This window comes from Falco punctatus (genome assembly GCF_963210335.1).
Source record: "Falco punctatus genome assembly, chromosome: 15".
Classification (NCBI taxonomy): domain Eukaryota; kingdom Metazoa; phylum Chordata; class Aves; order Falconiformes; family Falconidae; genus Falco; species Falco punctatus.
Genome location: NC_137595.1, coordinates 17,276,000 through 17,303,572, shown reverse-complemented (window position 1 = coordinate 17,303,572; position 27,573 = coordinate 17,276,000). Strand labels below are relative to the sequence as shown.

General features: G+C 39.3%; 1 protein-coding gene across 7 annotated transcripts in view; it reads right to left on the bottom strand.

The window, feature by feature from the left end:
• Nucleotides 1-27,573, bottom strand: part of GRIA3 (glutamate ionotropic receptor AMPA type subunit 3) — a 153,972-nt gene that overhangs the window by 105,817 nt on the left and 20,582 nt on the right. For all 7 annotated transcript variants that reach the window (XR_013923833.1, XR_013923834.1, XM_080365689.1 and 4 more), the window contains exon 3: nt 12,969-13,208. Coding sequence is in view for 5 of the 7 variants with exons in the window: in XM_080365689.1 (XP_080221815.1) it covers nt 12,969-13,208 (240 nt within the window). In the remaining 2 variants the exon portion in view is untranslated. The remainder of the gene's footprint in view (nt 1-12,968; nt 13,209-27,573) is intronic.

Below are 27,573 nucleotides of genomic sequence, written 5' to 3'. Positions count from 1 at the left end.
ATGCAGGCTTGCCCATTAAGTGTGTAGGTGAGGGAGACAGAACTGCATAACAAATGGCAGCAAAAGCAAACAGGAGAGTTGGGGTTTTATTTTCAAAAAATGTCTGCAAAAATGTTATTACAATAATTACGTGTCCATGTAACTCATTACTATTTGTCTACAGCCAGGCATAATTTGATTTTATTTTTTTTAAAATAAAAACTTGATCTAATTTGAGGTTATCATTGTCGGTTCATGGACAAAAAACAACTGATCAATAATGCTAGTACTACTAAGCAATAGGCAATTCTATCTACAGAGCAATTACTGACACCGGTGTAGTCAGCTGAAAGGTTTGATCTTGCTGAGCCAAACAATGTCAGAAGATGGGCTTCTTCATTTTTAATTTCCCTCTTTTTTGTCCTTCACTTTTTTTTACCTCTTAGAGAATAAAGCCTTATCTTGCTAATAAAAGATATGCTCAACTACACAAACTGAAGACTAATATTTGCTCCTAAAATCATAATCTCCCCTTTTTTAAGCAGGGGGAAAACCACCAGTAAGAAATAACATTGCAGCAAATAGCACTCTTTAATCTAGAAACACATTTATAATATCTTAAGTCTTAGGAGTGGATCATGACACAATCCAGTCTAGACTACATGGTGTTATGCGTATATAATGCTGGCAAAATAATTAAACTGCACTGAAAGAATTTTATACTGCAGTTCTGACTTAAACTCATCGAATTAAATTCTTCATGAATTAATGCACATAGATTGAGGTCAACGTAGTATATGACTTTGACATCTCATAAAGAAGAGTGACAATTATGGATTCTTTCATATATTTTAGATGGCTCAGCAGGACATAATGGCAACTGGAAATTATATCCAATAAAGGAAATATATTGTTTATATCAGAACTTTATCCAACATTTTAGTTTATTTGATGTAGAACCCATTAGTACCACCCATACCTGGGTATTAACACCACCACTCATATTGAATTGAAGGCACCCAAGAGTTTTAATAAATGCTTTCCCATGTTAATTCTGAGACTACTTTATTAGTTTTATATCACCAAGGGGATCATAGTATAAATTTACAAGGCCGTATATAGCCTTTGCTACAAAAATGACAATATTATGCCCCTAGCGTGATCAGCATGAAAAACCTTACTAAAAGAGACACCTGAAAGCGCCTGCATTACTTGCCATATTTATCTGATGGCTTCAGAGTGTTTACAATATTCTAAAGTGTCCCCCCAAAAATCTTTAATGGCCACTGTCACGCATTTTCTTCTCTGGAAACGTCTTCTTAACCGTGACTCTGAGATCTGGACAGCTTAAGAGCAGTTCAGGGCCATTGCCTTTGAGACTGCCTTGTACACTAGGTCACAAGAACATGAAAGGAGAAAAGGTTGCTATTTCGTTAGGCTAAACTAGAATAGCCAGAAGTGGCTTTTACTTTACAAAGGGGAAAGGAGCCTCATTTAAATGCTCACAACACCTAAGTGCCAATTAAAAAACCACCACAACTGAACAAAGCAATTTGGATCCTTCTTTGGCCTTGGGTAGTATGGTTCAGTGCAGCGTACCGAGTGTCTGCGCTCCTTTATAAACCCATTCCCAAGTACAGTTGGGCAGATTATCAAAATCCAAGTTATCAAAAATGAGTTATTGCTTTCCTGAACATGAATATAGAGAGCAGAGAAATAACTCACAACTTCATAAGCAGCAGAAGAAATGGCATAAAGATATTAGCACTTTATGCACATAACAACAGTCCTCATATCAGGTACGTGCACAGCCCTGGCAATTCACTGCATATTGTTATTATCAGCATTGACAAAAATATCCCCAAAGCAAACAACACCTCGGGAGCTCCTAAGAAACCTTAACAACCACTGCTTGGTATCTGTTAACCTTTCCAGACGGATGCTGTTTTATCATGTCAGCACGGAACTGCGATGCTCACAGCTTACCGAGTGTTCGCAGCTGTAGCACAGATCACCGCACTGGGGCAGAGAACCGAACGCGAGTTGTGTTTCCAGCAGTCGCAGTTTTGGCTTATGAAATTCTTCCGTTTCAGGTACACTGCATTAGCCCACTGCTCTCTAAACTACTACTACCTTGGCCAAAGCACCTCACCTTGCTCAGGCTCCATGCCACCCACCCGGGGGGAGCACAGATGTACTTCATGTGCAAATCCAGACTCCACGGCACACCGGCTTCACAGAGCGGTGCCTGAGGAATCTGGCCCTAAAAACTGAAGGAGAAACACTTCAGCAATAAAGGGGATACTCCGCTGTTGTAAGAGATGACAACTCTGCGCTTAATCACCTTAAGGAACTGCAGAGGGGTCCCGAGTAAATACCGCCATGCTGTGCCATTCACTGACTGGCCATTTGTTTCTTTGGGCTGCTGCTAACCAAGGTAAGCCAGAAATACTGCCAAGTGCAAAGCAACAGGCTGCGAAGACGATGAGCTCAGGATCAGGAGGAATAAAACGTTAGGTCACCTTTCTCTCCTGATGAGTCTTTACATCATGAATCAACACAAAAGAGGTGGCCAGGAAAAGCTATGCACCTACAGCTGAAGAAATGAATAATTACTTGCTACCGAGTATAAAATTCATGTCAGGAACTTTCCACTTTTTTCTCTTTAGAGATTAATACTTGATCACTTTATGGAGCTGTTTTTCATTCCACTGTACTATAGCAGTACACTGTCTTATATACCTCCTGAAATGCATGCTTACAGTTCTGTCCTACTGTGAATTGCAAGGAGATTAAAAAAAAAAAAAAAAGTAAAAAATAAAAGTGATTTTAAATGTCTCACGAGAAACCAGAGAAAAATGTATCTCAGCAACAGAAAAATCCTTTAAAAACTCCTTAACCTAAATACAATATGAGGTCATTTTACCTGCCAGCTGAGTGATTTTGTCATGAATGCATTCACATTTATTTTTCTTGTACAAACCATTTGAGTCATCTTTATACTTACTGAGACAGCTGATATTTTCTGGGAAGAAAAAGACATGTGGTCAAACTAGTTTGGTAAATTCTCTGAAGCCTGAAAAAAGAAACTACATCTAAAAGGGCTAAGTGTCATGGATGACAAAAGGTATTGCACCTCTAACCTATGGATTCCTTTATATAAACTCCATGGCAAATACCATTTAAATAACTACCTTAAATGTAAAGCTTCTTAGTAATCCATTATGAGTTTCTTCAAAGGCTCAAGTTTTTTTCTAGGTGAGAAGAGAAATTAATGGTAAAATCTGAGGAAATTCTTGTGTAGGAATATGAAAACCTTTTTAATTAGTAACCATGGCCATTGACTTCCAGTATGACATTCTGCACATCTCGAAGTCAAAGCTCACTGTACTTTCAACTCAATAAAGGTATTTCCGTATATGTAAGTAGAAGATCAGGTTGTTAACCTACTGATCAGTACATCCACCTTCCATCTGAAAAACAGGACTGAAAAGCCTTGCATGCCTGATACACATATTGTCAATCTTCATTCATTGTTGTTTGAGACTATCAAATGAAAATAACTTCAAAAGCACAAAGCCTTTAACAAAGCTAAAATCTTGCACACCATTCACCCAGCATGCTATATAGTCCTGTATCAAAAGAAATTCAAAACGCACATGAGGCTTCTCTTTTGGTAGTAAGAAAGGAACATGTCACTGCTTAGCTGAGAACCTGCTTTGGAGCATCTGAGGCTATTCCATGAAAGGAGCAGCTCTGATTTACTGAATTGTTGAGATTTCACTCATATACTCCTCAAGCACTGGAGAAATCTAGTTTGTGTTTGTTGGTTTTTTACCACTTGCAACTGTTATAGTCATGCCATAAAGCTACAACAGCCTGTGCTCATTCCACAGAAGTTCTTCACCTGGTGAATGGTTCGTTTGCCTGGGCTGAAGGCTGCCTTTTCACTACCGCATCATGCCAGGCTCACAAAATTGTGTGGTCTCTCACAGGGTACGCAGGGAACCTGTTCCCGCATTGTGAATAAAATGCAACCACTGTTCCACAAAGTACCACAGGCCACCAACAATAGCTACCACTCAAGAATGAACTTTTTCTAAGTGAAGAAAGATGCACAGGAAGAGTAAACACACAGTCAAGACCCAGGTGAAGGGTGATAAAATTTGCAAACTTGTAAGAATATTAACATGTTAAATACTTCCACCTTAACTGCACTAAGGTATAGGATGTCAAAATCTTCCTTTGGAAAACACATGGATAACCAGAACAGGCTACTTCACTGAAATATGTAGTAAAGTTCACCTACTAATGCAATGTTACACATCTCCCTTTTTGATAGATACCTGAAAATGGCTTCATCTGGATTCCACTACTAAATAGTGTTGCTTTCTTCAGTCCCACTCAAAGTACCAATCCCCTTATGCAGACTTTGAAGTCAGCAAGACAGTTCACTTCCATGAATAGAATCAGCACAACTCCTCAGGTGAAGCTAGCCTGCCTTGCTCTGAGCATCTGGATGCCAAAAACACCAAAGGCTTTCAGTCTTCTAAGCTATGCTGCATACACAGATGCAAAACAATAAATTCAAACAAAGTATCTTTATGTAAACTCCTAGATCTCTTGGGTGAGGTGGGTTAAAGAAATAGGTTTGATAAAAATTTACTTGCAGTCCTTTGCATACAGGTATTATTTTATACAGCCTTCCTTTCTAGTCTAAAAAGTCCTATCTCCTCCAAGATGAACAAAATCCACCTTGTCTCATCTGGTTCAAAGCATCACCTCAAAGGCTTGGCTTTGTGTCAAGTCCTTGCCCTTGCCTTGGAGCAGAAGGGCCAACAACCCCTATCATGTAGCTTTTCAGCCCACCCCCCCCTACCTGCACTTGGAAATGGTCTTGAACTTTAGCTTTGTTTCAAGAAATCTGGAAGTGTGAGATTCTGACCATTTAAGCTTTGCTGATACACACATAAAATTAACTGAGAATCAAAGCTTCTGCCACTTAAATTACTTGTGTATACAATAAAAAAACATTAAATGTTATGGCTATACCAAAAGTTGATAAAACATGCATATTTATGAAAAGCTAAATATTTACATGCATGCATTTACACAAGTCAGTTTATAAATACAACCGTTTGCAGACTTAATCTCTAAGGCATGGGTGAATGGCAATGCTGCCAGTTCTGTTTACTACGCAAGATATTCAGGGCCTCAGCTCATGTTCCTGAGAGTTCTACTTGTTTTCATTAGGACCACAAGGGTACCTCCTGCTTTAGGCTTCCAGAAATTATTTATCCAGGACCTTCCTGTACACACTCTGTACCCTGAACGTTCTGACTAGGTCTTACAAGCTGTTTTTACATCAAGTGAGATCAGATTCTGATGCCCTCAGCCACGGCCAGATTCACACTCAGTGTAGGTGAGGCTACCATAACACCCTACCATGACACCAGTGTGTGGATGGAAGAATGGATGATAACACATTATCACTGCAGGAGCAGTACTGGAGCTCTGTCATACCATGCTCTTGCCCTGGTGTTCCTGCTTTTCTTCATGAATGAGCTGACACACTTCCTTATTCTCAGGGGCACCATGAAACAAGACACAAATTTGTTGCACATGTGCAGTTACTCCACTTGTGGCTGGAAAATACTGCTGACAGCAGCGTGTGTTCCAACAGCTTCAGGGGACGCTCAGGCATTTTGCTTGGGCATCTCAACACCAAACTGAACCACTGTGTAAACACGAAACTTCCACAGAGGCACAAAGCTGCAGTACAGAATACCACCGTGAACCCTATGCCGTTGGTCTTCAGCTTCATCTTAGTCTTGCCAGTATGATACATCTTGTGCTGGATGACTTTCAAAGTTGATTCACTCCTCTTGTTCATAAGCTAGAAAAACGGTTTAAAGTGATTACCGGGGTAAAGCTAAACAAATAGCAGCTAATGAAAAAGATCAGGAGAAAAATGCTTAAGGCTCTCAGTCCACCCCAAAACCAGCCAACATCCATTCTCCCACACAGGGTCTTGGTGTTTGTTTGGGGAAGGATCAGTAAAGGGGCTTTCCTCTGTATCTGTGTACCACAGAGACCAAGATAAAAGGAGCCCGTATGAGACTACAGATTTCAGAGGAAATAAATGGAGAGCGATAATTAAAAGCTAGATTTAACTGCTCAGGCTCAGATTTGCCTAAAAGTGTTTGGGAGTAAAGTCAAACAGTAAAGCAATCCTGGAATATTTCAGTTAAGGTTCTGGCATGTTTCCTGAATAGAGCCTTAGTTCATACATTATACTGCTGAAAGCAGTGAAGCAATGCACCTTAAAGAAGAATGTCAAGATTTGTGTCTTTGTCAGGGTAAATTACTTATATTTCATAGAAACATTGCTAAGCAGTATCTACGACTTTCCATTCTATATAAATACAAATTTGCGACATTATAAGACGGTAAAATCACTCATTCCCAAAAGGCTGATAGTGAAAGAAACAGATCATTTTCTTGTTGCACATAACTACATGAAGTATGATTGTTCTCTAAATCTAAATAATGCATTTCCTACCAATAAGGGCCTTTATACTGTGTGTGCTCTCTACCGTACCAGAGCTTGGAAACTTGAACCTGTATCACATCCTTTCAAGCAAAGCCATGCAAAAGATGCAACATTTTGATTTTGTGGCCATGCTGCAGGTTGCCTTTTGCTGAGATCATGACTTAGAAAAAATTTCTGGATGGCAGTTACTGGGGCACAGGATTCTTCAAATGCACAGACCTGTGAAGCCTGTTCCTGTGATATGAAGGCCGAGCCTCAGCTTAGGAGGTCTTACCAAAATTTGATTCCCTGCTGTGCGTTTTCCAGTATATAAAGAAGTAGGAAAAAAGAATGAGATAGCTTATCTACATAGCTACCCAAATGCTAGCAGCTGATATTGTCTACACATCATCCCCATAATCCTGGGCAGCTCTCCAAAACACTCCTGCAAAAGAGTCAAAAAACTCGGAAGAATCAAGGTTTGCAGTAACTCTTCCCTGTTATGTCACCTTTGGTGTTTTATAGGCGTCTAAACATGCTTTGTATGTTCCATTACACCTCACCACACACTGATATTTACAGAAGATAACATCAAGATTTAAATCTTTTCATACTTTTGAAAGTGTAAGCAAAATATACCACATCAATCCTAAAGGTGCAACTGAGAAGAAATACACAGGTATAAACGTACTAACAAACAGAAATTGTGATTCTAAAATGAAACAAGCCCATGTTTAATTCTGAGAAAACGGTGAGCCAGCCTTAAATCCTTTTTCCTTCATGCAATGGATTCAGACCAGTTCTTCAGCTAGTGGAATAACCCTCCTGCTCTGAAGAATAAACAGTTAATGAACAGCTCAGCTATTGATTCTTTTGGCATTTGACCGATCAGCAGATGCTGAATTCTGGGTTTACTAAGGCTGGTGTAACTACTACCACTACTTTCATTTTTGTGCTTTAATGAAAAATGATCTTTATAAACAAAGATAACAGTTCCCAACATGCAGAAAGACAACAGAGGCCAGCTGTGTGGCAGGAGGTGGTTTTTTGCACCTGTCTGCTGATGGAAGGTGCTTATAAACAGGAGTCAGTCATTCTGTGTTGGATTACATTTTCACTGCTGTCTTCAGTCCAACAGAACCCGACATTCCAAAATCCCTAGGAATCTACCAGGTACTAAAGCAGAGTCTTTAAAGATTCCACAAAAATTAATCTTACCCTAGATGTTTTTTGCAAAAAATGTTATGTTCTACATATCAGTAATTTTCAGTGCAACTCTTCACCAAAAAAACACCTAAAAAACCACCCATCAATATAATTTTGTGGAAGATATAATGAGCCTGGTTCCACATACCACTTCTTTTATCAGCTCCAACCTCTCATTCTCCAGGGAAAGCAGTACAGAAGTGTCTTGTCCTTTGGTAGCAATAGATAACTAACCTCATTTTGTAAAAGCAGAACTAAACAGAAGAGTTATTCTTTGTCTTCAGCAGAAGCAGTGAATCAGACCTCACTGCCTTGTATTGAGCCTAATTTAAGGCAATTCCGTACTTTACACATAATCATTGAGAAGCTTACAGTTTTACCTTTTTTTTTTTTTTTGGCTCTTTACCTGACATTTCTTTATGCAACAGGGTACCAGAAAGTTTTATATTTAAAAGGAGTATGACAGATCACATTTTCTGAAGCTATATTTTCAGGCCTTCTGCATCCTTACCCATCCGTGATGTTCAGGTCAAATTTTTGTGTTTCTGTTGCAGTAAGGATTAAAGATGTGATTGCTTTTAAAGCAAATATTTCAAACTTTTCTTAGCCACATAACCTGGGGCTTTAGACAAACACTTCCATGCCTCACCCTTCAACTACCCAGTGTTAACCAATTACAAAAAAACCCCAAAAACCCAACAAATTAGCCAGCAATAACCCTATTTACTGAATTTTTTATTTAAGTACCACTAGATACCTATTGACAGACTAAATAAAGAACAACTGACAGAAGAATTTCAGATTTAGAGAGGTTACAAAGCCATGAAGACTGTGGTCTATCTGTAGGTGTGCCTGGCCTGAGCTCCCGTTGTGTGGGTAGGCCCTACGCAAACAAAGTCACTTCCCTGTCCTGTGACGACTCCTCTGATCTGAAGGAAGAACAAGAAGACCTGATGCACATCACAGAAACCACTTGGTGTGCTTTTGTTTAAATGATCTACGTGACAGAAATCACTGTCTTTGTGCACAGCAGGTATGACAAATCAAAGTAACTTAGGACAAAATGCCTGTGTTGTACCGACAGATGGGAAGCGAACAATCTGTACGAAACAATGTTTCTCAGGCAAAAATAAACAGAAACATCACTGAAGAAACACTATGGAAATTTAAATAAACAAAAGCTTCGGTATTACAATGTACCATGCCATTTTTGTAATTAAATGAGAAGTACTTCACACTTTCACGCAACATTAAGATGACTATGAAAACCACAAGCTTACCTCTCCACACATTCCCACTAGTGTTACTCCAGCCCACTGACTTCAGTGGAACAACATCTGATTTACAGTAAAGTAACGCAAGAAGAGAAATGGACCTGAAGATTGGAAATAAACACGAGGTTTTTGACGAAACATAATCCTCAGCATGAGATGCAAAAGGTGACTTTCCTGACAAGTGCTACCCGGATTCTTAATAGCTTCTTGTATGTAACCCCATCTCATTTCTTCCTGGTATAATCTTAATTAGTCTTAGTTCTACTGCGAAGAAGCCTACTGAGGCAGTTAGCACCATATAATTAATCAGATATTTTGCACGCATCACAGCAACCAACAGTGTCAACTTACTGATGTGAGTTAATACAAACAGAAATGAACCCTGCCTTTCCTTTTCACATGAACTAAAAGCATGTGGCATCAAATGAACATGACTATTTCTTCTACACACTGCTTAATGCCCTTTCTTCCCTTAGCAGCCATTTCCTAATGCATCATTACTCTGTGCAAAGTATAATTTATTTTTCTGCTCATACTAGGAGAAGAACATGCAATCTGATATTTCTTTTGAATTTCAGTTTCTTCACAGAAGAGTAAGTCCAGCAACTGAAATAAGCAATGATAAGACATAATTTTTGCTGCTGGAATTCATAAATCTCACATTTTATTTTTCTTTCTGTGTCTTTCAGCAGTTTAAGAAACTGAATTTTGCACCTGTACATAAATAAAATTTGAGAGCACAATCTGCAACATTCAGTCATCTCATAGCAACAGAAAATAATGTACTTACAAGTATAAACATACGCAACATACACTCTAACTCACTGGATTAAAAGCTTCACCACCTATCTATGTAATTGTAGATCTTAACTTCTATTGTTTGAGATTTATCTTTTGTCTTCCTTGCAGGAGCCAAACATCACAGTATTGTGCCTAATGTCACCAAGGCAGAAATTATACGATTATATGATTTGATGGCAAAGAAAAAAAAAAAAGCCACTGCTTAAGGAAAACAATTCTATAAAGCTGATGCTCCATTCTCCTAAGCTTAAACTGAAACAGTTCAATAAGCAGTATAATACCACAAGAAGGTTTATTCAGTTTTGCATGGCATCTGTAATATGCTGTGGTATTTATTAATAGTAAATGCAATGTTTAATACATGGCAGTGTTTTGCTTCAGCAGAACACCGTAAAACCACTTGCAAGAACAATTTAGTCCATAACTAATAGTCAACAACAAAGAGCAGCCTAATGTTTTGCAATTTCTCAGATTCTCAGAACAAACTAGTGAGATAATAATCTTCATAGAAAGACAGTATTTAAATGATAGTTTATTTCAGGAAGTGACACTAAACTGCTTAACACCTTCTCTCTACAGCATTTGTGCCCCAAAGCAGTTAAGTATCTAAGACAGAGATTATTAAAAACTGTGACGGCTCTAGTTTTTTCATTTCCAATGGTACCTCAGCACAGGAACATGTACAGCCTATGTACTACCTGACACAAGCAGTAATTCCCCATCAGCATCGTTCAACCTCTTGAGCTGTTTTTCTGTATTTGGTTTGCTATAACAAGAAATTAGGCAGCCTACTGGAATCGCCAGATGTTTCAGGTGCTGTCACCCATGATTGCTGCTCATCAAACAAAGGAATCTAATGTCCATTTCTCAGTACTTAGTTGCCCTGTCTTTGCCTCCTACATGAATCTTATTTATTTTAATGCTGGAAGAATACAGTAATTATAACTATGATAAGACTGCTACACAGTTTGTTTTAACCTAACTAAGCCAACAGTAACTGGAGATAATTAGCTGTTCATTTTTGTTCCTGTTTTAGCAGATGGGAAATATCAAACAGCAGCAATGAGGATCTAAATATAGAAAGGACTGATAAAATATGGTAAGTTTATCCCAAACAACTCAAAGCCTATCATCAAGCTACCTATATGCACTGATACCTCTTCCAACGTAAAGACACAGATGTCTTATCTTCTAACCTTGAGCCACATTTTATAATCCTACAGTCACCTGCACTGTCATCTAATTCAGATTTCACACCCTGACACTTTGAATGACTGCCATAACATAATGGCTAGCACAACATATATGCGAGCCACAGCAGGTTCACAACATGATTTTGATTAGTAATTGTAAGATTGTGAGTAGGATATGAATGGGAAGTCAAGACAAGGGGCAGAAGGCAACAGAGGTAAAGTCAGATTCCTGGGGTTAATTTCACCAGCAAGAACTGTGTTTTAATCTGTGATTAAAATCTTAGCATTAACAAGGCAAAAGGAAGCCTAGACACAACCTGAACTGTTCCAAAGGGATTAGTCATCATCATAAGGTCATGATAAAGCCTGTGTCTACCTAAAGATTGTACACGCTGAGAACTGTAGAAAAATGCAAGCCTGAGTCTGCAAGGCTTCCCTCATGACTTCTGTTACTATCTCAGTCTGATAAGTCATATAATCTAGACAAGTTCTAGTGAAACCCAAGTGATTATTCCAGTCTGAAGTACCAAATTTCTTATTAGCATGATATCGGATGACTGATGTATCTCTTTCCAAAGCAAACTTTATTAGCCTTAATCATGATAAGTTTCATCAGTCCTGGACCGTATGACATTTTACATTATCACACGCTGTAAGCTTATCACGTTAAGTCACATCAAACCTTTCTTATTCAGACAAATGACATATTCACAGGAGCTTTTATTTAAAAGTGAATTAAACCAGAAATATGGATGTTTCGGTAGTGGTTTTAAAAGATTTAAAAACCAATTGCATTCTTATCTTCTCCATACTTTCTTACTTGATCTCATAATTAGCATTTTTCAACACCAGAAATGTTTAACATCTCCAAATCAGTCAGAAAATTCTGAACTCTTGGCGTTCACCTAAAATCAGACTAAGTATTACTTTCTTTCAACATATGGTATGTCCTTAGTTGGGTGATACTATTAATCTTCAGTGTGAAAAGCACAGCTACTGATCTTTATCAATATGCAGTAGCCCAGGGTATGAGAATTTTGTCATGGGAGCCGGGAATGGAATCTAAGCTTCTCTGGCTGTATCCAGACCCCTTTGATCCAAAGGAGGTCTTGGAGATGTTAATCATAAAGCTGGTGAGAAGGCCAGTGGCACATCTGTCTGATGAAAAAAATGTTAGCCGGATGAAATTTGTAATGACGCAAATTCTGTACACTCAGAGCAGGTGACAACTGCTGCTCCACAAAAATATGCAATATTCCTCACAGGAAATGGTTTCTGATACCTAGGTACCTTTTTGACAGGATTTGCTACCTTTAGTGCTTCTTAGTAGTTAACAATTGGCTTAAGCGTGAAAACATCGGTTTTAGTATGATTTCATTTAGTAAAACATACCTCTAGTCATTCTTGTCATGTATCTAAATTCATCTCTGGATATCCATGTGACATATCTAGAGCATCTCTTCTCCCACAGAGCCCTAAAGCATCTCATGCGTTATATTCTTAGACCATTATTGATGCCTAGACATCTCCAGACTGTATCTTAGCATGGATTGGTTTTGTCCAGTGACAGGAGAAATGCGCATTTATGTAAAGTGGTGTGGGATTTGCAGTGTCACGCACAGTGGATGGTCTTGCTTAACAGCCTCCTTCATAGTGCCGACTTAACTTATTTTGCAAGGACTCAAAAACCCTGACAAGTGTTGAGTCTGCAGTTCCATGGAAACCAGGTATTCCAAATTGAATGCTTACACTGCTAACACTATCCTCCAGACAATCTCTTTACAAATGATCAGTAATGTGAATGCCTTCTTTTCAATTATCCATTCATTTTAGTTTCTTCAGAGTAAACTTGTTTTTTAGGACGATGAGAATGCGCTGCCTGCATCCAGAAGAAAACCGGGATGGGCTGCTGCACATACAGATTCTGGTAATGCTTATAGTAAGTTACCATATAGAAAAATCACTTTAAATGATAGTGCTTACCCCGTTCTGTGTCATAAAGGTACACAAACTTTTCCCACTTATAGTGAGTCAAGAGACTCAAGATGGCTCCTTTTAATGCTGGCCGCATCTGGATGACAAACTGCACATCTGCATCTGTTGGGAAGCTGGGTGTGACGAAGGATGTGTGAAGGGCTCCACAAAATGACGTCAGTGTGTTCATTGACATCTGGTCATAGAATCCAAAGATGGCATAAACTCCTCTGGAAAACTGTGAACAAACTAACAAAGACAGACAGGGGTGTTAAAATCTGACATAGAATGAACAAAAACTTGCAAAGTATATTTGAAGTAAGCCTTCTAAGTAGTCCTGAAATTGATCAGTATGATGCAGTAGATGGAATGAATGAATGAGATAATATATACTGATTTCAGTGTACCAACTATGTCACAACTGGCCTGAGCACATTTTTGGTTGCGATGTGTCCTACTATGTTGTTATAATCCCCTAATCTCTCTGTATTCTTTAAAACCAAACATGGGATTATATTGATTGTCTGTAAAATACCTTCCCTCCCTTGAGCACCACCTTGAGAGCTCTGTAACAAATGTCAGGTCTGCCTAAAAGTCAAAACATTAAGATGCTGTTTTCCCTGGTATCTCACCTTGCTTCAAATCTGATTCAAAGAAACCTGGACGATTTATTCCTTTTAGTCCACCACTCTGAAATCTCTGTATGAAATCTGGGTGTGGCCTTTTTCAGTGAGAAATTATGGTGATTTAACTGAATGTTAAAATCTTTCAGAAGCAATTTCGAAAGCTATGGCTGATTAATGACAACACAAATGAGCAACACATTGTTGCTTCATGGGATGAACGTTGATACCCCTTAACCTGGAGGCTTTCAGTCATTAACCATTCTGGTTTTCTGAGGAACACATCTAGTACCAGAAAAAAATCAAAATGCAGTCAAAGGTGTTTTGTTTTACCTGTACTTACCTAGGGAAACACTTTATTTCCCATACAAAATGACCATTTTGGATAAAAATGAAAGTATTTCAATTTATAAACATGGTCAACTTCATGGAAGTTGCAGGGGAAATAGTTTCTTTGTTGTTCAACTCTGAGCAAACTGGCTGTAACCCTATGTTCTTTCCATGGAGGGAGACTGCACCAGAGACTGATATGTGAGATGCTGGGGCTTTAGTCCACAAAAAAGATTGTACAACTGAAATACACTGCAGCATAGCAGCACTTCTAAATGAAAACATTTCTGGACTGAGATGAGCAACTCCCATTTGTAATTAAAATAAGTTTCCCAGAAAAGTGTTCATTCAACATTAACAATTTTGCTTGTCAAGAACGGGATTTAACAACAATTTTCAACGAGCCCCATTAACCATTTCTGCCAAAACGTTGCATATTTAACTTTGCAAAAAGCACGGGGAAGTAATTACCGGTAAAGACGACATGACTTCTACACAGAAATATACAGCATCGTTACTTCTGAAAGTACCATCATGAAACATTTCCTACCATAAATGCTAACATTCAGAATCACTAAAGCCTGTTAAAGTAATTTTGAAAAGGATTCTCTACAATATCAGCTCATTGACACAGCATCATGGATAATTCCTCAAAGAGCTAGTCAGGTGTGGAAAAATTGATTTTCTTCCTGGAGATCCAGATGCAAAAATAGAAATGTTATTATGGAATTTCCTTTAAGTGCTTAAGCCACTGTAACAGGACAGGGCCAGATGCGGATACCAGCAGGAAATAACAGCTGGTGTAGACAGAAAAAGAGATGTACATGAGGCACAGAAAGAGAGTAAGTAGTGATTTCTGAAATAAAAGTTTGCAGAAGTTCTCAACCACAGTAAAGCGAAGTTATAAAAGCAGTTATAATACAGCAAGAATTTATTTCCAGAGGCTTGACTGAAGAATTAAATACACTGTTTCAAAAGGCATTTTGTTAAACTATATACCAGCAGGATATAAAGTTGAAAAGCTACCATAAAAATAATCTGCTGAAGTAACAAATAAAAGGCATTAACTTACAGGTGAAAAAAAAAAGAAAAAAATAAAGACAACATTAGAAAGCCTGGCAGTCTCCACTTCATTTCAATGGCATGTAAGCCCTCTAATTCCATGGGAATAGTAACTGAAGTGGGGCTAGCAGAGCTGGGTGTCCTCACATACACCGAGTCAGTACCTCACAGATCAGCCTTCTTTTACATATTTATTAATGGCCTAGTTTACTAGATATTTATGTAAATTCTGTACTGTGGAGAAAGCAGAGAAGAGCAAGTATTCCAGGAAACATCCCTTCCTGCAATGCAAATGAAACACATTCTCAAATGTCTCCTGACCCCCAAACCCCAGAGCATTTCAAAAGATCCTGGGTTCACATGTTATTCCTTATCAGGTGTAAGGCTCAGGAATACATTTGAACTGTGACTACACTGAAATCTCTCAGATTTACAGGGACAAAGTATCTGAAATGACAAGTCACAAAGGGCCTCAGAAAGCCTACCACACTATCTAAGTGTAGGGCTATAATGAAGAATACAGATTAGCTCTTATTAGGACTGCTAGTTCTGCATCCCACAGAGCCAGCAGCAAGAACAGTTCAGTGCTAGAGGTAACCAACAGCAACTGGCTCCAGTATGGACCAGTTCCCCTGCACTGTGCTGGGGACCAGCAGAGAATTGGTGCCGTTTGTGCTCGCTCTTACTCTTAAGAGATATGGTACCTAGGCTCTATGGTCAACAGTTTGAAAATGGTTCAGGGTATTTGTCCTTTGGACAAAATTCTATCTTGCATGGCTATTTTAAAAACACTGAATTAAGGTGTATCTGTTTTCATAGCAGATTATGCTCATTTATGCAAAGAGCCCACTCTCAATTTGTAAGTAACCTGAGAAAAAAAGACATCAGAGTGTGTGAACAACCCAACCGTAAGCAGGACATTCTCTAAACAACACCTAACAGCCAAGACATTTCTGCTGCTTCATGGAACATCCCAGCACAGATGAGAGCTTCTGATATGGCCTTTCAGATCTCTGCAGCTTTTCTTCCTAAAAAATCTGGAGGATCACCAACAATATCGTCTAACAAGTGCACCTCCATGCCCAGTCTTAATTCCCCTGATTCAGATTTGTATTCACTACAGATCTTTAACACTTTTACAGACTATCTGCCTTCTATTAGTTTTGAAAAAACTTCATCTCTTAAAAGCTCCTCTGCTTGTTTCTTATAGCTTATTCTTCCTATCTATTCTGCATGCACTGTAGGGTGCCCATTCAATTTTATTGGCCCATTTAAAAGGCAAATAAACCTTTGTTTTTATAAGGAGAAGCTAAAAGGCCAATTATCTTGGTCCTCAAAGTTCATTTGCATTTTTGAACTCGGGATTTTGTTACAATTTTGTAGCATTAGGTCTTTTGTTTAGTTTGTGATGTAATCTACATGATCAGATGAACCTCCTGAACATCCATGAACGCACAGTCACATTGTTACTTGTTTTCCAAAAAACAAATATGTAATTGCAATAATTTTAATCACATTATTATTCTAACATCACTGAGCCACAAGCAAAATTGAAAAAAGGCTAACTAAACCTTAGCTTTAAGCTCTTTTTACAAACTACTTTCTACTGACAATCAGAACACTCCTCATATTTGAGTAAGAATTTTGGTATTTTTCTGTAATTAATCACAGTTGATTTATGTTTGTTTTTCCCTATTTGAAAAATGCAGATGGTCAAACACATACTTTGGCTGTTAAAGAAGTGATTTGGACAAGTCCTGATGCAACTTTATTCCTCCAAATAATGATAAAAAAAAGTGCAATTTCTTTTTATTTGAGCTATGCCTTTGTGGAACTGCCCTGAATTATAGTTCATTAATACTGTGGATGCACATCTGTTTCCAAAGACGATACCTAACCATGTAGCTTTATAACCTGATCTGAAAAAGTTGCAACCTCCACAAACAAGGGACAGAGGTCCTGAGCAGGAGTTACCCAACGGGGGGTCATAATAAGTGTTACTTTGGCATTACGTGCAAGGTGAGTATTTACTAACCGAGACTTAACTCTGGGCTTGTTCTCAGAGTAAGTTAGCTGCCACATGCCATCATCTTCAGGAGAGGAAGGGATGGTATGACAAGAGCCTGCAAATTCTCAGGCATGTCAGAAAGAAGATCAGGAGCTTCCAAGTCATGACAGATTGGCATTTACTGCCAAGGAAGGAAAAAGCTCAGAGCCAAAGTTATCACAGAGGTAAGCTGAATTTGCTTTTTTTTTTTTTTTTTTTAAGCAACCAAAAAACCCAACCCAAATAAATAAACATCTCTTTTCTGTACTGAACAGCAGCTGAGGCATCCTAAATGTGCATGTAACTCAGTGAACCCAGCCTTCCGTTAGCAGCTCCATCCTCCCTCCAGTCAAATCAGGCCCACCACAGAAACTTGCTAAGATTAACCACATGTGCTTTTTTTATTTTCACTCAGACCCAAGGAAGGCTGCAGGCCAGAATCTCAAAAGACATCCCATTTCACACAAGTTATTAGATGTTTTGTGTCTTTTTAAAATTTATTTTTTGCTTTCTAATGGTATTTAGTTCTTTTGCCTTTTACTGACTCTGAGTATTCCTGACACAGCAAGGTTGAATAGGTTCTGACATTTCTAGTGTCTACCACCTGGAAGCTAAAGTCAAAGCTTCTCTGACACCTTTATTATTTCTTCTTTTTTTACTTCCCATTCTTAGTATAAACAACTGAAGCGTTACTAGGAACACATTACAAGCATATTTGGATTTTGCTTCTTTAAAGAAAAGATGTATAAACCCAACAAAAAAAATATGCTAATGGGTGGATTTTAATACACCGTTTCCACTAGATGATAACATTAAACACTGACCCGTAGAAGTCGGCAGGATCCTGTCTGCGTGGCACACAGCACACTTGTGCCGGGGTGTACCAGCCTGGTAGTTTTGGAGTCAGGAGTTGGAGGTTATGGTATCTCAGACACTATTCCTTCTTCATGACAAGTAATTTCCCTTTTGTTCATATCAATTTCTTGTAAAGTAGGTCTGACAAAATTAACCTCTGTCCAAGGGGCACTGCAGGGCCTGCCTCACCGATACATACAGCTCTTTGGGATGAAAGGCACTGGAGGAGCGTGATCACAACAGACATCATCGTGTGTTGCCCACACCAGTTCCTCAGTTTTGTGTTCTGTGTTTCCCTCAGCTGTGAAATAATTTTATTCCCTCTGCTTTCTTCTGCCAATTGTCTTGGATTCCAGACAATTCTCACTGCCAGCCTCTGCTAACAGGCTAATGGGACTACTTCATAATGGAATAATATGCAGCGTATCTCAGAGCACTTGCTATTTTCTACCTAAAGCCCCATCCCATGACTTCCTTGCTGTAATAATGCAAGGGTTATCATTAATGTCACTTCCTACAGTAAGCATACAGGCTCTTAGAGAGACCAACAATGTCTCTACTGCATTCCTTCCTTTTCGTTCTAATACACATTCTCTCTGCCTTCAGCCCTAAGGAGATCAGCACAGCAGTGCCCCTGAATGCAGAGTGAGCTACTTTTGGAGGCCTCCAGGCAATCAGACTTAAGAGCTTCCTTTAAAGACAAACTCATCATACTAAAAATTAAAAATTAAGTGAACTGCATTTACCTATAGCCAAGAAAACTAGCTTTTAAATTTTAAATTGTTAGAACACTGAATTCTGTCAAGAAGAAAATATTCCACTGCATTGTTTAAAATTCAGCTGAGAAAAGAAGCATTTCTGAAAACATCAACTTCTGAAATAGTTAATAATGAATACTCTTGGGGGTGGGAGGAAACCAAAGAAGTTACAACTTGGAATTGGATAAAAACCTCCTGAGATAATGACTGTAACATCACTTCCCATCCTACCTAAAAAAGAACGTGCCCTTACAAACAAAAAAATCCCTGCAAAACAAACAAAAGAAGAAAAAAAACCACCCAAAAAACCATCCAACCCAAAACACCACAGTAGAGCACAAAACAAAATTATTATTTACTCTTGTTACTTCACTTATGGCAAGTTTTCTCAGTGATGTAACTGCAGTGTCTTTTATCTAGTTCTTTTTATAAAGAGCTACTCAGCTTGCTTCATTCTATCTAGTGCCTTCTTCAAACATACACGCTTCCTTCAGCTTGCATTTCTTTTTAAAAGAGCCAATAAAATAAAAACAGTACATTCAGGCACTGGGAGGGGGGGTATGATTAAGCTGCAAATGAAAGGCATAAGGATTAATCCACTCAGATTTTACAAACCATTTATTGGAAAGCAATCCAAAACAAACGCCCAGATCCCAGCATCCCCAAACACTCTGTGGGCAAGATCTCATTCAAGGTGACTTTCGTCACCCTATCACAACTCCAACTCCATTACACATTATTAAATGAGTCTTTATTTCTTATCTGGTTTTCAGCATGACTTTGGAACCCAACTGGATCACAATCACGGCTCCTGGGTGCTGTACAATACATTACCACAACCTTGGCTTCCTTCAGTATGCCCAATTATTTATGACATACATGACTCAACTCATTAAACTTTACACGTTTTGGCCTTTCTATATACTACTACAGTCAAATAAAACCCTAACAATGTACATGAATTTGCTGCATGCAAGATCTTCTCTTCACACTGAAACATTTGTGTGATTTTTATGACCATATGAAAAATACCAGCTTGCAACAATAAAAACAGGCCACTTAGGCTGTAACAGTGCTAGCAGGAACACCAGCACCACCAAGTCTCATGCACACCATGATGCTAGTAGGTGCCTGTCGAGACCTGCAATGACTGCTCATGAGAAAGAAGTGTATATATGATGCCAGAACCTTTTAGACAGGCTGACAAAAGGCACAGTTGCAGGAAGCACTCAGAGAAAGGTAGCTGGAGTTCTTTCAGGTCTGACGTACTGTGTCCATTGGTGTAACTTTACTGAGATAAAGGTAAACCAGGACCAAAACTTCTCTTCCCCCAAACTGCCAATTTGACGTATATACAAATAAAAGCTTTGGTATTTACAAAACCTAGCCAACTTATTTAAAGCATCAGCAACAAGGACATCCTTGGTCACCTCTCCTGCTTTTGTCTGGGATAGAGTTATTTTTTAATTCTCAGTAGCTAGTACAACGCTGTGTTTTGCATTTAGTATGAGAATAGTAACGCACTGCACACTGATGGTTTAAGTCATGGCTAGGTAATGTTTATATTAAGTCAAGGAGTTTCCAGTTTCTTAGACCCTGCCAGCGACAAACCAGGAGGGGCACAAGAAGCCGGGAGGGGACACAGCCAGGACAGCTGACCCCAGCTGGCCAAAGGGATATCCCATACCATAGAATGTCACGCTCAGTATATAAACTGGGGGGAGTTGGCTGGGGCTGGCCGATCACTGCTGGGGGACTGGCTGGGCATCAGCCAGTGGGTGGTGACCAGTTGTATTGTGCACCACTTGTTTTTTCCCTTCCCTTTGAATTTTATTCCTCTCTCCTTTTTCATTTATGATATTTTATTTTATTTTATTTTATTTCAATTATTCAATTGTTCTTATCTTAACCCTCCAGTTTTACCTTTTCCCCGATTCTTCTCTCCACCCCCCAGGCCAGGAGTGAGCAAGTGGCCATATAGTACTTGGTTGCTAGCTGGGGCTAAACCAGGACAACACCAAACCAAGAAAGACAAAGGCAGGCTGAATGTGTCCTTGATTTTCCCAAGAAAGCTGTACTTATCTTTCTGAAAGGTGTTCATCTAGTCAGAGAATGTACTGCAGGTTGTCTTAGTGGCTTGGAACAGGCTATGCTACTTGTGCGGCTTACCTACTTGCTTACTACTTAGTTCCCAAGCTGCTTCCAAACCTAAGATAATGGAAAGTCTGAGCTACCCCTGTTTTCAGGTTACTGGCAGCAATGCTAAAAAAAAATAATAAATTAATATAGTTTTGTAGATCTTTGATGAAACTCAACCAATAAACAAGCACCTTGTCCTGCAAACCCACCAAATTAAAATGCATATTTCATTTTTCATTTAAAAAAATAATTGCTATTCAGAATCTCTGTATTTACAGATTTATAACACATTTCTGATGGTGGAAGAAACCCAGGAATCCCCAAGTCCACCAAGTTCCCAGGAGAAGTGTCAGCCTCTTATCATTAGGTCCAAATTACAAAGATATTTATATATGGATCACTATTACATACTGATTTTTTAAAACACCATGGATTTGGAGTTCTATGAGAACGTTCCTTGTGAAAGGCTATGAATCAGATTATCATGACTCAATTTGAAGTATAATCTATTGCAGTTTGAGGGAAGCAAAAGAGGGGTTTAAAGCTTAAATCGGATTAAAGGTGAGAGAAGATACATATGTGCCATACAAATCAACTGATTTTTTTGTAGGATGATTTAAAAAAATATGCTAGGTGTTTGAGGACTATACTGAAGTTTGTGTTGATCAGAACAGTATATTATCTTGCGTGTGTCTTTACAAGATGGAGTTCAAACTCTCATATCAAGCACGACAAATTTTCTATTTTTAAAGCCAACCAGGCAATCCACAATCTTACACTGCTAACAGCCCTCTTTCCACCCTGAGCCCACCACCCCCACAAGCTGCTGACACAGAAGAATTCCTTTTGGTTTTAAAGGGAAGACATCAATACATACCATACAGTTTAAAACAAAAAGCTCTTAGAAAAAAGACTTTGTAACAAATGTTGCAGAACTCAGATTTAAATGCTGTAGATTCGTGTTATTTGGGAGCTCTTGCACTCACTGTCTATGCTGGTCCTCACACCAAAGGAGATACTTGGGAGGAGGAGCAGCAAGAGGCTTCTCTCCGTAGACAGTTAAACTCACTGCTGGAGAGAAATGGAAAGGCATCAGTATCTGCCTTTTGTGCTTTGATGAAGAGATGTTTCTGCCCAGTTTCTCCTGGAAAAAATCAATGCCTTGCCAACAGCAGTATGTGCAAAGCCAGCACTCTGCTTCTGATGGGAAGCTCCATGATCCTGGATATTTAAGAGTTCAGGCACTGGCCTCAAGTTCAGTGAGTGTGGATGCAAAGCTATTCACTGAGCTTTTGCCCTTTGAGAAAAAGCTTAGTCCATCCTATATACATAACCACACACTCCTTTCTCCCTGAAGCATGGAAGATGAGCTAACACCTGTGTGAGAAAGCCAGAGGACGTGGCAAAGTTTTCCCCAGGAGAATCTAAATGTTCATAGCAAACAATGATCGTTTGTGTTCACATCCCAGACTTCAACTCCCATTTCATGACTAATCCCTGCAGAAACATGGACAGCATGCGTGTAACACAAATATGTAACACACTTGAGTTAAATAACTTGTTTTCATCTGCTGCGCCATTTGAAATGCTTTTCATTTTAATCTAGTATGATATGCCAGCACGCTGTGATCGCTTTGGATTGTAACTGTCTCATTTTCTGCAGCGATTTTTCCAAAAACATTGGTCAGAGGAGAAATACGAAAAGCCCTATTCTTTCAAAAGTTACTCAGATTTAAAACACAAGGAAATTTAGCAACCACTTACTTACAGGCAGCCCATATACTCTACTAATATGCATATTCTAATAAACACATAGTAACATTTAATAGTTTAACATAAAAGCATGAATGTTTCTATAATTTTATTCAAAGTAATAAGAGTTCCACAACCCATTAGGCACTCTGCCTGGAACAAAAAGACATGTTTAAAAAAGTGTTTTTAATATGAATTTGACAAGATGTGGTAGACTGGGGAGTATCCAAGTAGCTATTGTTACCGTCTTCTGAAACAATCTCTCTCACGTACTTCCTCAATACTTTAAACATCAGGCTAAGAGAAAAGCAAGCACTTTGTGGCATGAGGAAAAAAATGAATGTCACCCCCATCAGAGAACAGCAGCATTTCACAGTTGAGGACATTAGGCAGAACGTAGGGCTGAACCAAAGCACAGCAGCTAAAGGCAATGCTGTGCCTCAGAGCTGCGAATCAGCAGCAGCTATCTCCAGCGCTCCGACGGGATTTCTCATTTCATTGGAACATCCAAGTATGGAGGAAGTAAAAAGGCAGAGGCATATTATTAAAAGTATGCTTGTTCAGCAGATCCTTCCCTAAGTGATTTCAGAAGTTGACTTCATTCTGGGCCACTGTGGTGAAAGGCAATAAATCAAAACAAGGCTCTGGCAGCGTGATGAAAGATGAGCCGAGTCTGCTGGGGTGGTGCCATTTATAGGCCTGCAGGGATATATTACAGAGGATGAAATAGAAGAGGCAAAATGGCAAACACACCTGGAATCACTGAACTGGGTAAAATTCACCATGAGGCAAAGACCAGGATTAAGGTTGTCCAAGGAGAAAGGGGATGTAATCGCCAAAACGACAGCTGTGCAAGCAGCCTCCGGCTCTGGAGGGCTTCCAGTTGGCTCCATGTATGCAGAGCATGGTGGTGGCTGACAGACAGCCCAGTTTACCCAAAGCAACAGTCCCTAACACTTTCCTGGAGGTTCTGCAATCGTGTTCCAGCAAGCGCTGCCACTGCAAGTAAATCTCGGACCAGTAGAGTGGATTTCACATTTCCATACCTCCTCCCCCTGTTTACTCAAGGTTCACGGGCTCTGCAATTCTCACCCACTCCTCGTGTCCCGCTGCTGCCAGCTTATCAGTCTGAGATACTTCAGATCAGTTAGCGCAGAGATGGAAACAGAACAGCTACGAAAACTTGTCTTCAGCAGCCAGGGAAAATCATTTGAAGATGCTCCCTAGAGGTCCAATAAAGCACCCACCAACATCATTGGAGAAGCTCCCATGGACTTCAGCGGGAGCAGGACTAGAACTGAGAGGCCTATTCAACACATTGCAAGAGCAAACTACAGAATTGCAGAATCAAACCCCCAACTTCCCTTTCAAAAGCAAAAGCATGCCCCCATCTAGTTTTATTCTTGGTATCATTTCTGTCTGCCTTACAGTCCAAAGAGTTCTTCCTGCCACCAGCCACTTGGACCCTCACGATCCCATCTGACAGTAATTACAGACCAGTACCCTCAGCTAAGGCAGTGCCTCATTTACAGGGAACAACAAGAATATTATTCTGTATAAATTATGCATAATCACTATTTATCAAGCTGGGTTAATTGGCACATAACAAAAGATTTGTCTGGTGCACAGCTGAATAATGTGGAAGCCAAAATTGATGGAAATGGTACAGCAAAAGCCTGACTGTGAAAGAAAAGTCACATCGCTACATGTTCATTCTTAACTGACTGCTACCCTTTCAGGGGAAGAGGGGGCAGCCAAGTGAGACAGGCCTCGTTTGAAATTATTTGTTAATCTTGCAGGGTTTGGACAGATTGTTGTAGATTTAAATACTGGTTCAAAGTCTGCTCTTGGCCAGCTCTATAGCGGAATGTTAACCCATCGCTGCTCTGTGCTCCATGAGACCCTGCTATGTTCATAAGCATCTTGTTAATCATCAGCAACAGCATAAGACTGTGGCCTGCAGAGGTACACGTGATGGTGACAGACAAGTGGGACTCCTCCCACATCTCCTCTTGATAGAGAATAGCTAAATGCCTCATACCAAAGTCAGACTAACAGCTCTTTAGGTTCTGTTCAAGAGGTCCTAGAAGTCCTCACCAGAAACCTAGTGTGCCATGAGACAGTGACAGTGTGGGGCAGCACTTGAATTTCTTTAGAACCACGCACATCTGAAGAACCACAGCTTGGTCAACCATATTCTACGTGCACAGAATTGCTTCACGGACACCAGCAAGGTTTTACCAAATGTCCTAGATCCCAAAGCTGCATGCACAAATTTCAGCACATGCTTAGGAGTTCTGATGAACAACACAGACTGAATGAAGTTTTATGTGCAAAAGCATCTTCATTGTCCCCCTTTTTTTTTTTTTAATCTTTACTGCAAACAACATCTGAAGTCGTTGGCAGTTCTTTTGGTGGAAAAAGTGGAATCTGATAGGTGAGACTGCATGTGTTGTGTATCAAATACTCACAAAGGTTAGTATCACTGATGTAACGAAATTTTGTTGTTTCCTATGTACAATTAACCGCTCTGCTCACTGCAAGCTTCTTGGTATTTTCACACTACGAGTTTCTGGTACATGATTGGACATAATAATTTTGTGCTGTATGCCAAACACTGGCCTGTTTTTATGTAATGTTTCTTTGCATGTAAAAAAATCTACATATTTAGGTGACTGTTGCTATTTAAATAAATACTTTTTCAATCTACTCTTTAATCATCTATATCAGGCCTACTTTCCAACTCATTCCTTAGCCTCTTTGGTTCACAGACATGTTCCATCCTCAGAGATTCATTAACATCCTTAATCCAAATCTCTCTGTAATAGCAGCATTTATTAGAAGTACCTAAAAAATGATCCTCTCTGGCTTTTCACACAATCACTAAATCTGCTAACCCCTTGCTTGGAACACACCAACGAATTCCAAGCATCCTGCAAAGACACTCTGTAAACTTAGGAGGGAGAAGAAACTGGGGCAGGGGGAAGTCCAAAACAACAAAGGAACTGAAACACTATCCAAGTCTTTTAGGTCTTGGGAAGAAACCTCTAATCCTTACGGCAAGAAATAAATATGAATTCCTAAAGAGCAATGCACTGGGGATCCTTCTCTCACTAAGTCACTTCAGTGAACCTTCCCCAGCTCTCAATCAGCTCTTGCCCACACCAGAAGGAATTAGCCCACTTAGGGGGCATTCTTCAGCCAAGGAACAAGCAGATGAGTCCTACCAGTGCCTCAAACACAACTCTGCAATACCAGATCAGTAAGGTTGTGGGAAACAGCCTTAAAATGGCAATGTCTATCGCTGTGACAATAGTCCCCATAGCCAATCTACCCACGCTGAACAGCTTAACTGCAGCAGTTTGGAGGCAGTTGGCATTGAACTCTGTCTTAAGGAAAGTTCTCAGCTGGCTGTACTGTTGCTCTAGCTCTGCAGTAAGCTGCAGGATGAGCTCTTCCCAGAAGACAATCGTCACCCCGATGGCCTGTCCCCATTGCTGGTTCGTAGCACCACCTGCTCTGGGAGGTCAACCACTGAACAAAACAAAAGGGCGCTAAGGACAGGAAGGATTATACTGGGCGATGACAACCCGGAGACAAACTGCCAGCTCTGGGTGGCACGACTAGGCTCTGTAGGTAGGGAAGTCCTTATTCACAGGAGACACAGATGTAACCATGGGAGGAACTGTTTCATTAACTCAATGAACTCAATTAATTGTTCAGCTCCCTTTCAAATAAACTTTTTTTTTTAAAAAAATCAGTTTGCTGTGTGTAACAGAATAGAAACTGGTATGTGACTCCAGTTATGCTACATAACACTTTACCTTACATGTACCTGTGTCGTACCAAATATAAACATATTAAATTCATGCTTTACTCATTTCTTATAAATTAATTCACAATTTCTTCCAAGTTTTATAGATTAATGGCTCTGAATTTTAACTTGCAAATGTCAGTGCCAATTTCAGTTTAAATTTTAAGTAAATATTTTTCTTTCATTAAAACCATCAAGAGAAGTATTTATGTAATTCAGCAAAAAGTAGCTGGCATTCATGTCATTCAGCAAGAAGTACCTGATCACAAACGTAGGTTCCAAAACAGGAAATCTCTCTCACCACACCCACACATATATACGTATATATACATATATATCTTGTGCAATTCTATACTGCCTATCGAAATAGCAGACAACAGAAAGGACTGTGATAATGTGTCTTTGTTTAAACTAACACATCGTACAGAGCTAATACTAAGCTATTGTTACTGAATTTTCCTACTCTGATTCTCAAACAGACTCCCTGACAGTGTCAATCTTTTCAAAATGGCCCATCAACAGATTATTTTTGGACTTGAAAATTTTGTAGGCCTTGAAATTGATTTATTTGGTGAACTCAGGTAGTCCATTAATCTATCTGAAAAGCTTTACTACCTGAAGTGTCTCTCCAGACTATAATAGAAGGAATAAGAGACCTCATTTTCCAAGAAACGTCAGTTATAAGCACAGAAGACTTCTTTGTACTCTGATTTTCTCTGTATATTTTCCATTTACATGAGCCAGTCCGAGCCCTCCTTCCCACTGGCAATGTTATCAGTGAGACAATACCTTTCTATTAAAAAAATAGCATAGAACCTTGCATCAGAAAAATGAATTTGATAACAATAGCATGACTTTCTCAAAATAATTTAATAAATTGAAGACATGAAGATTTAAATCCTCCAGTAGAGCTGCATAAAAAGGACTGATGAATTCATCAGTTCTTCCAAGCTCCCCAAAGAAGCCCAGATAATATTTCTTACCTCCTGTTCTACAGAGATCACCTATAAAAGAAAAACAGGAATTCAAGTGCCTCTGTTAAGCCATTCTTTGCCTCTGGGGCTAAACTCACTGTTGAATCTACAGTAAATAAATGTGAAACATTTAAAATATTCTTATTTGTTTCTAATCTTTCTCATTAGACTAATACACTTGTAACACCCTTTCTGGTTAGAAGCATGGTTGTGAACCCCAAAGTTACTGTACAGACATTTAGCAAGCTACTGACCTTTAT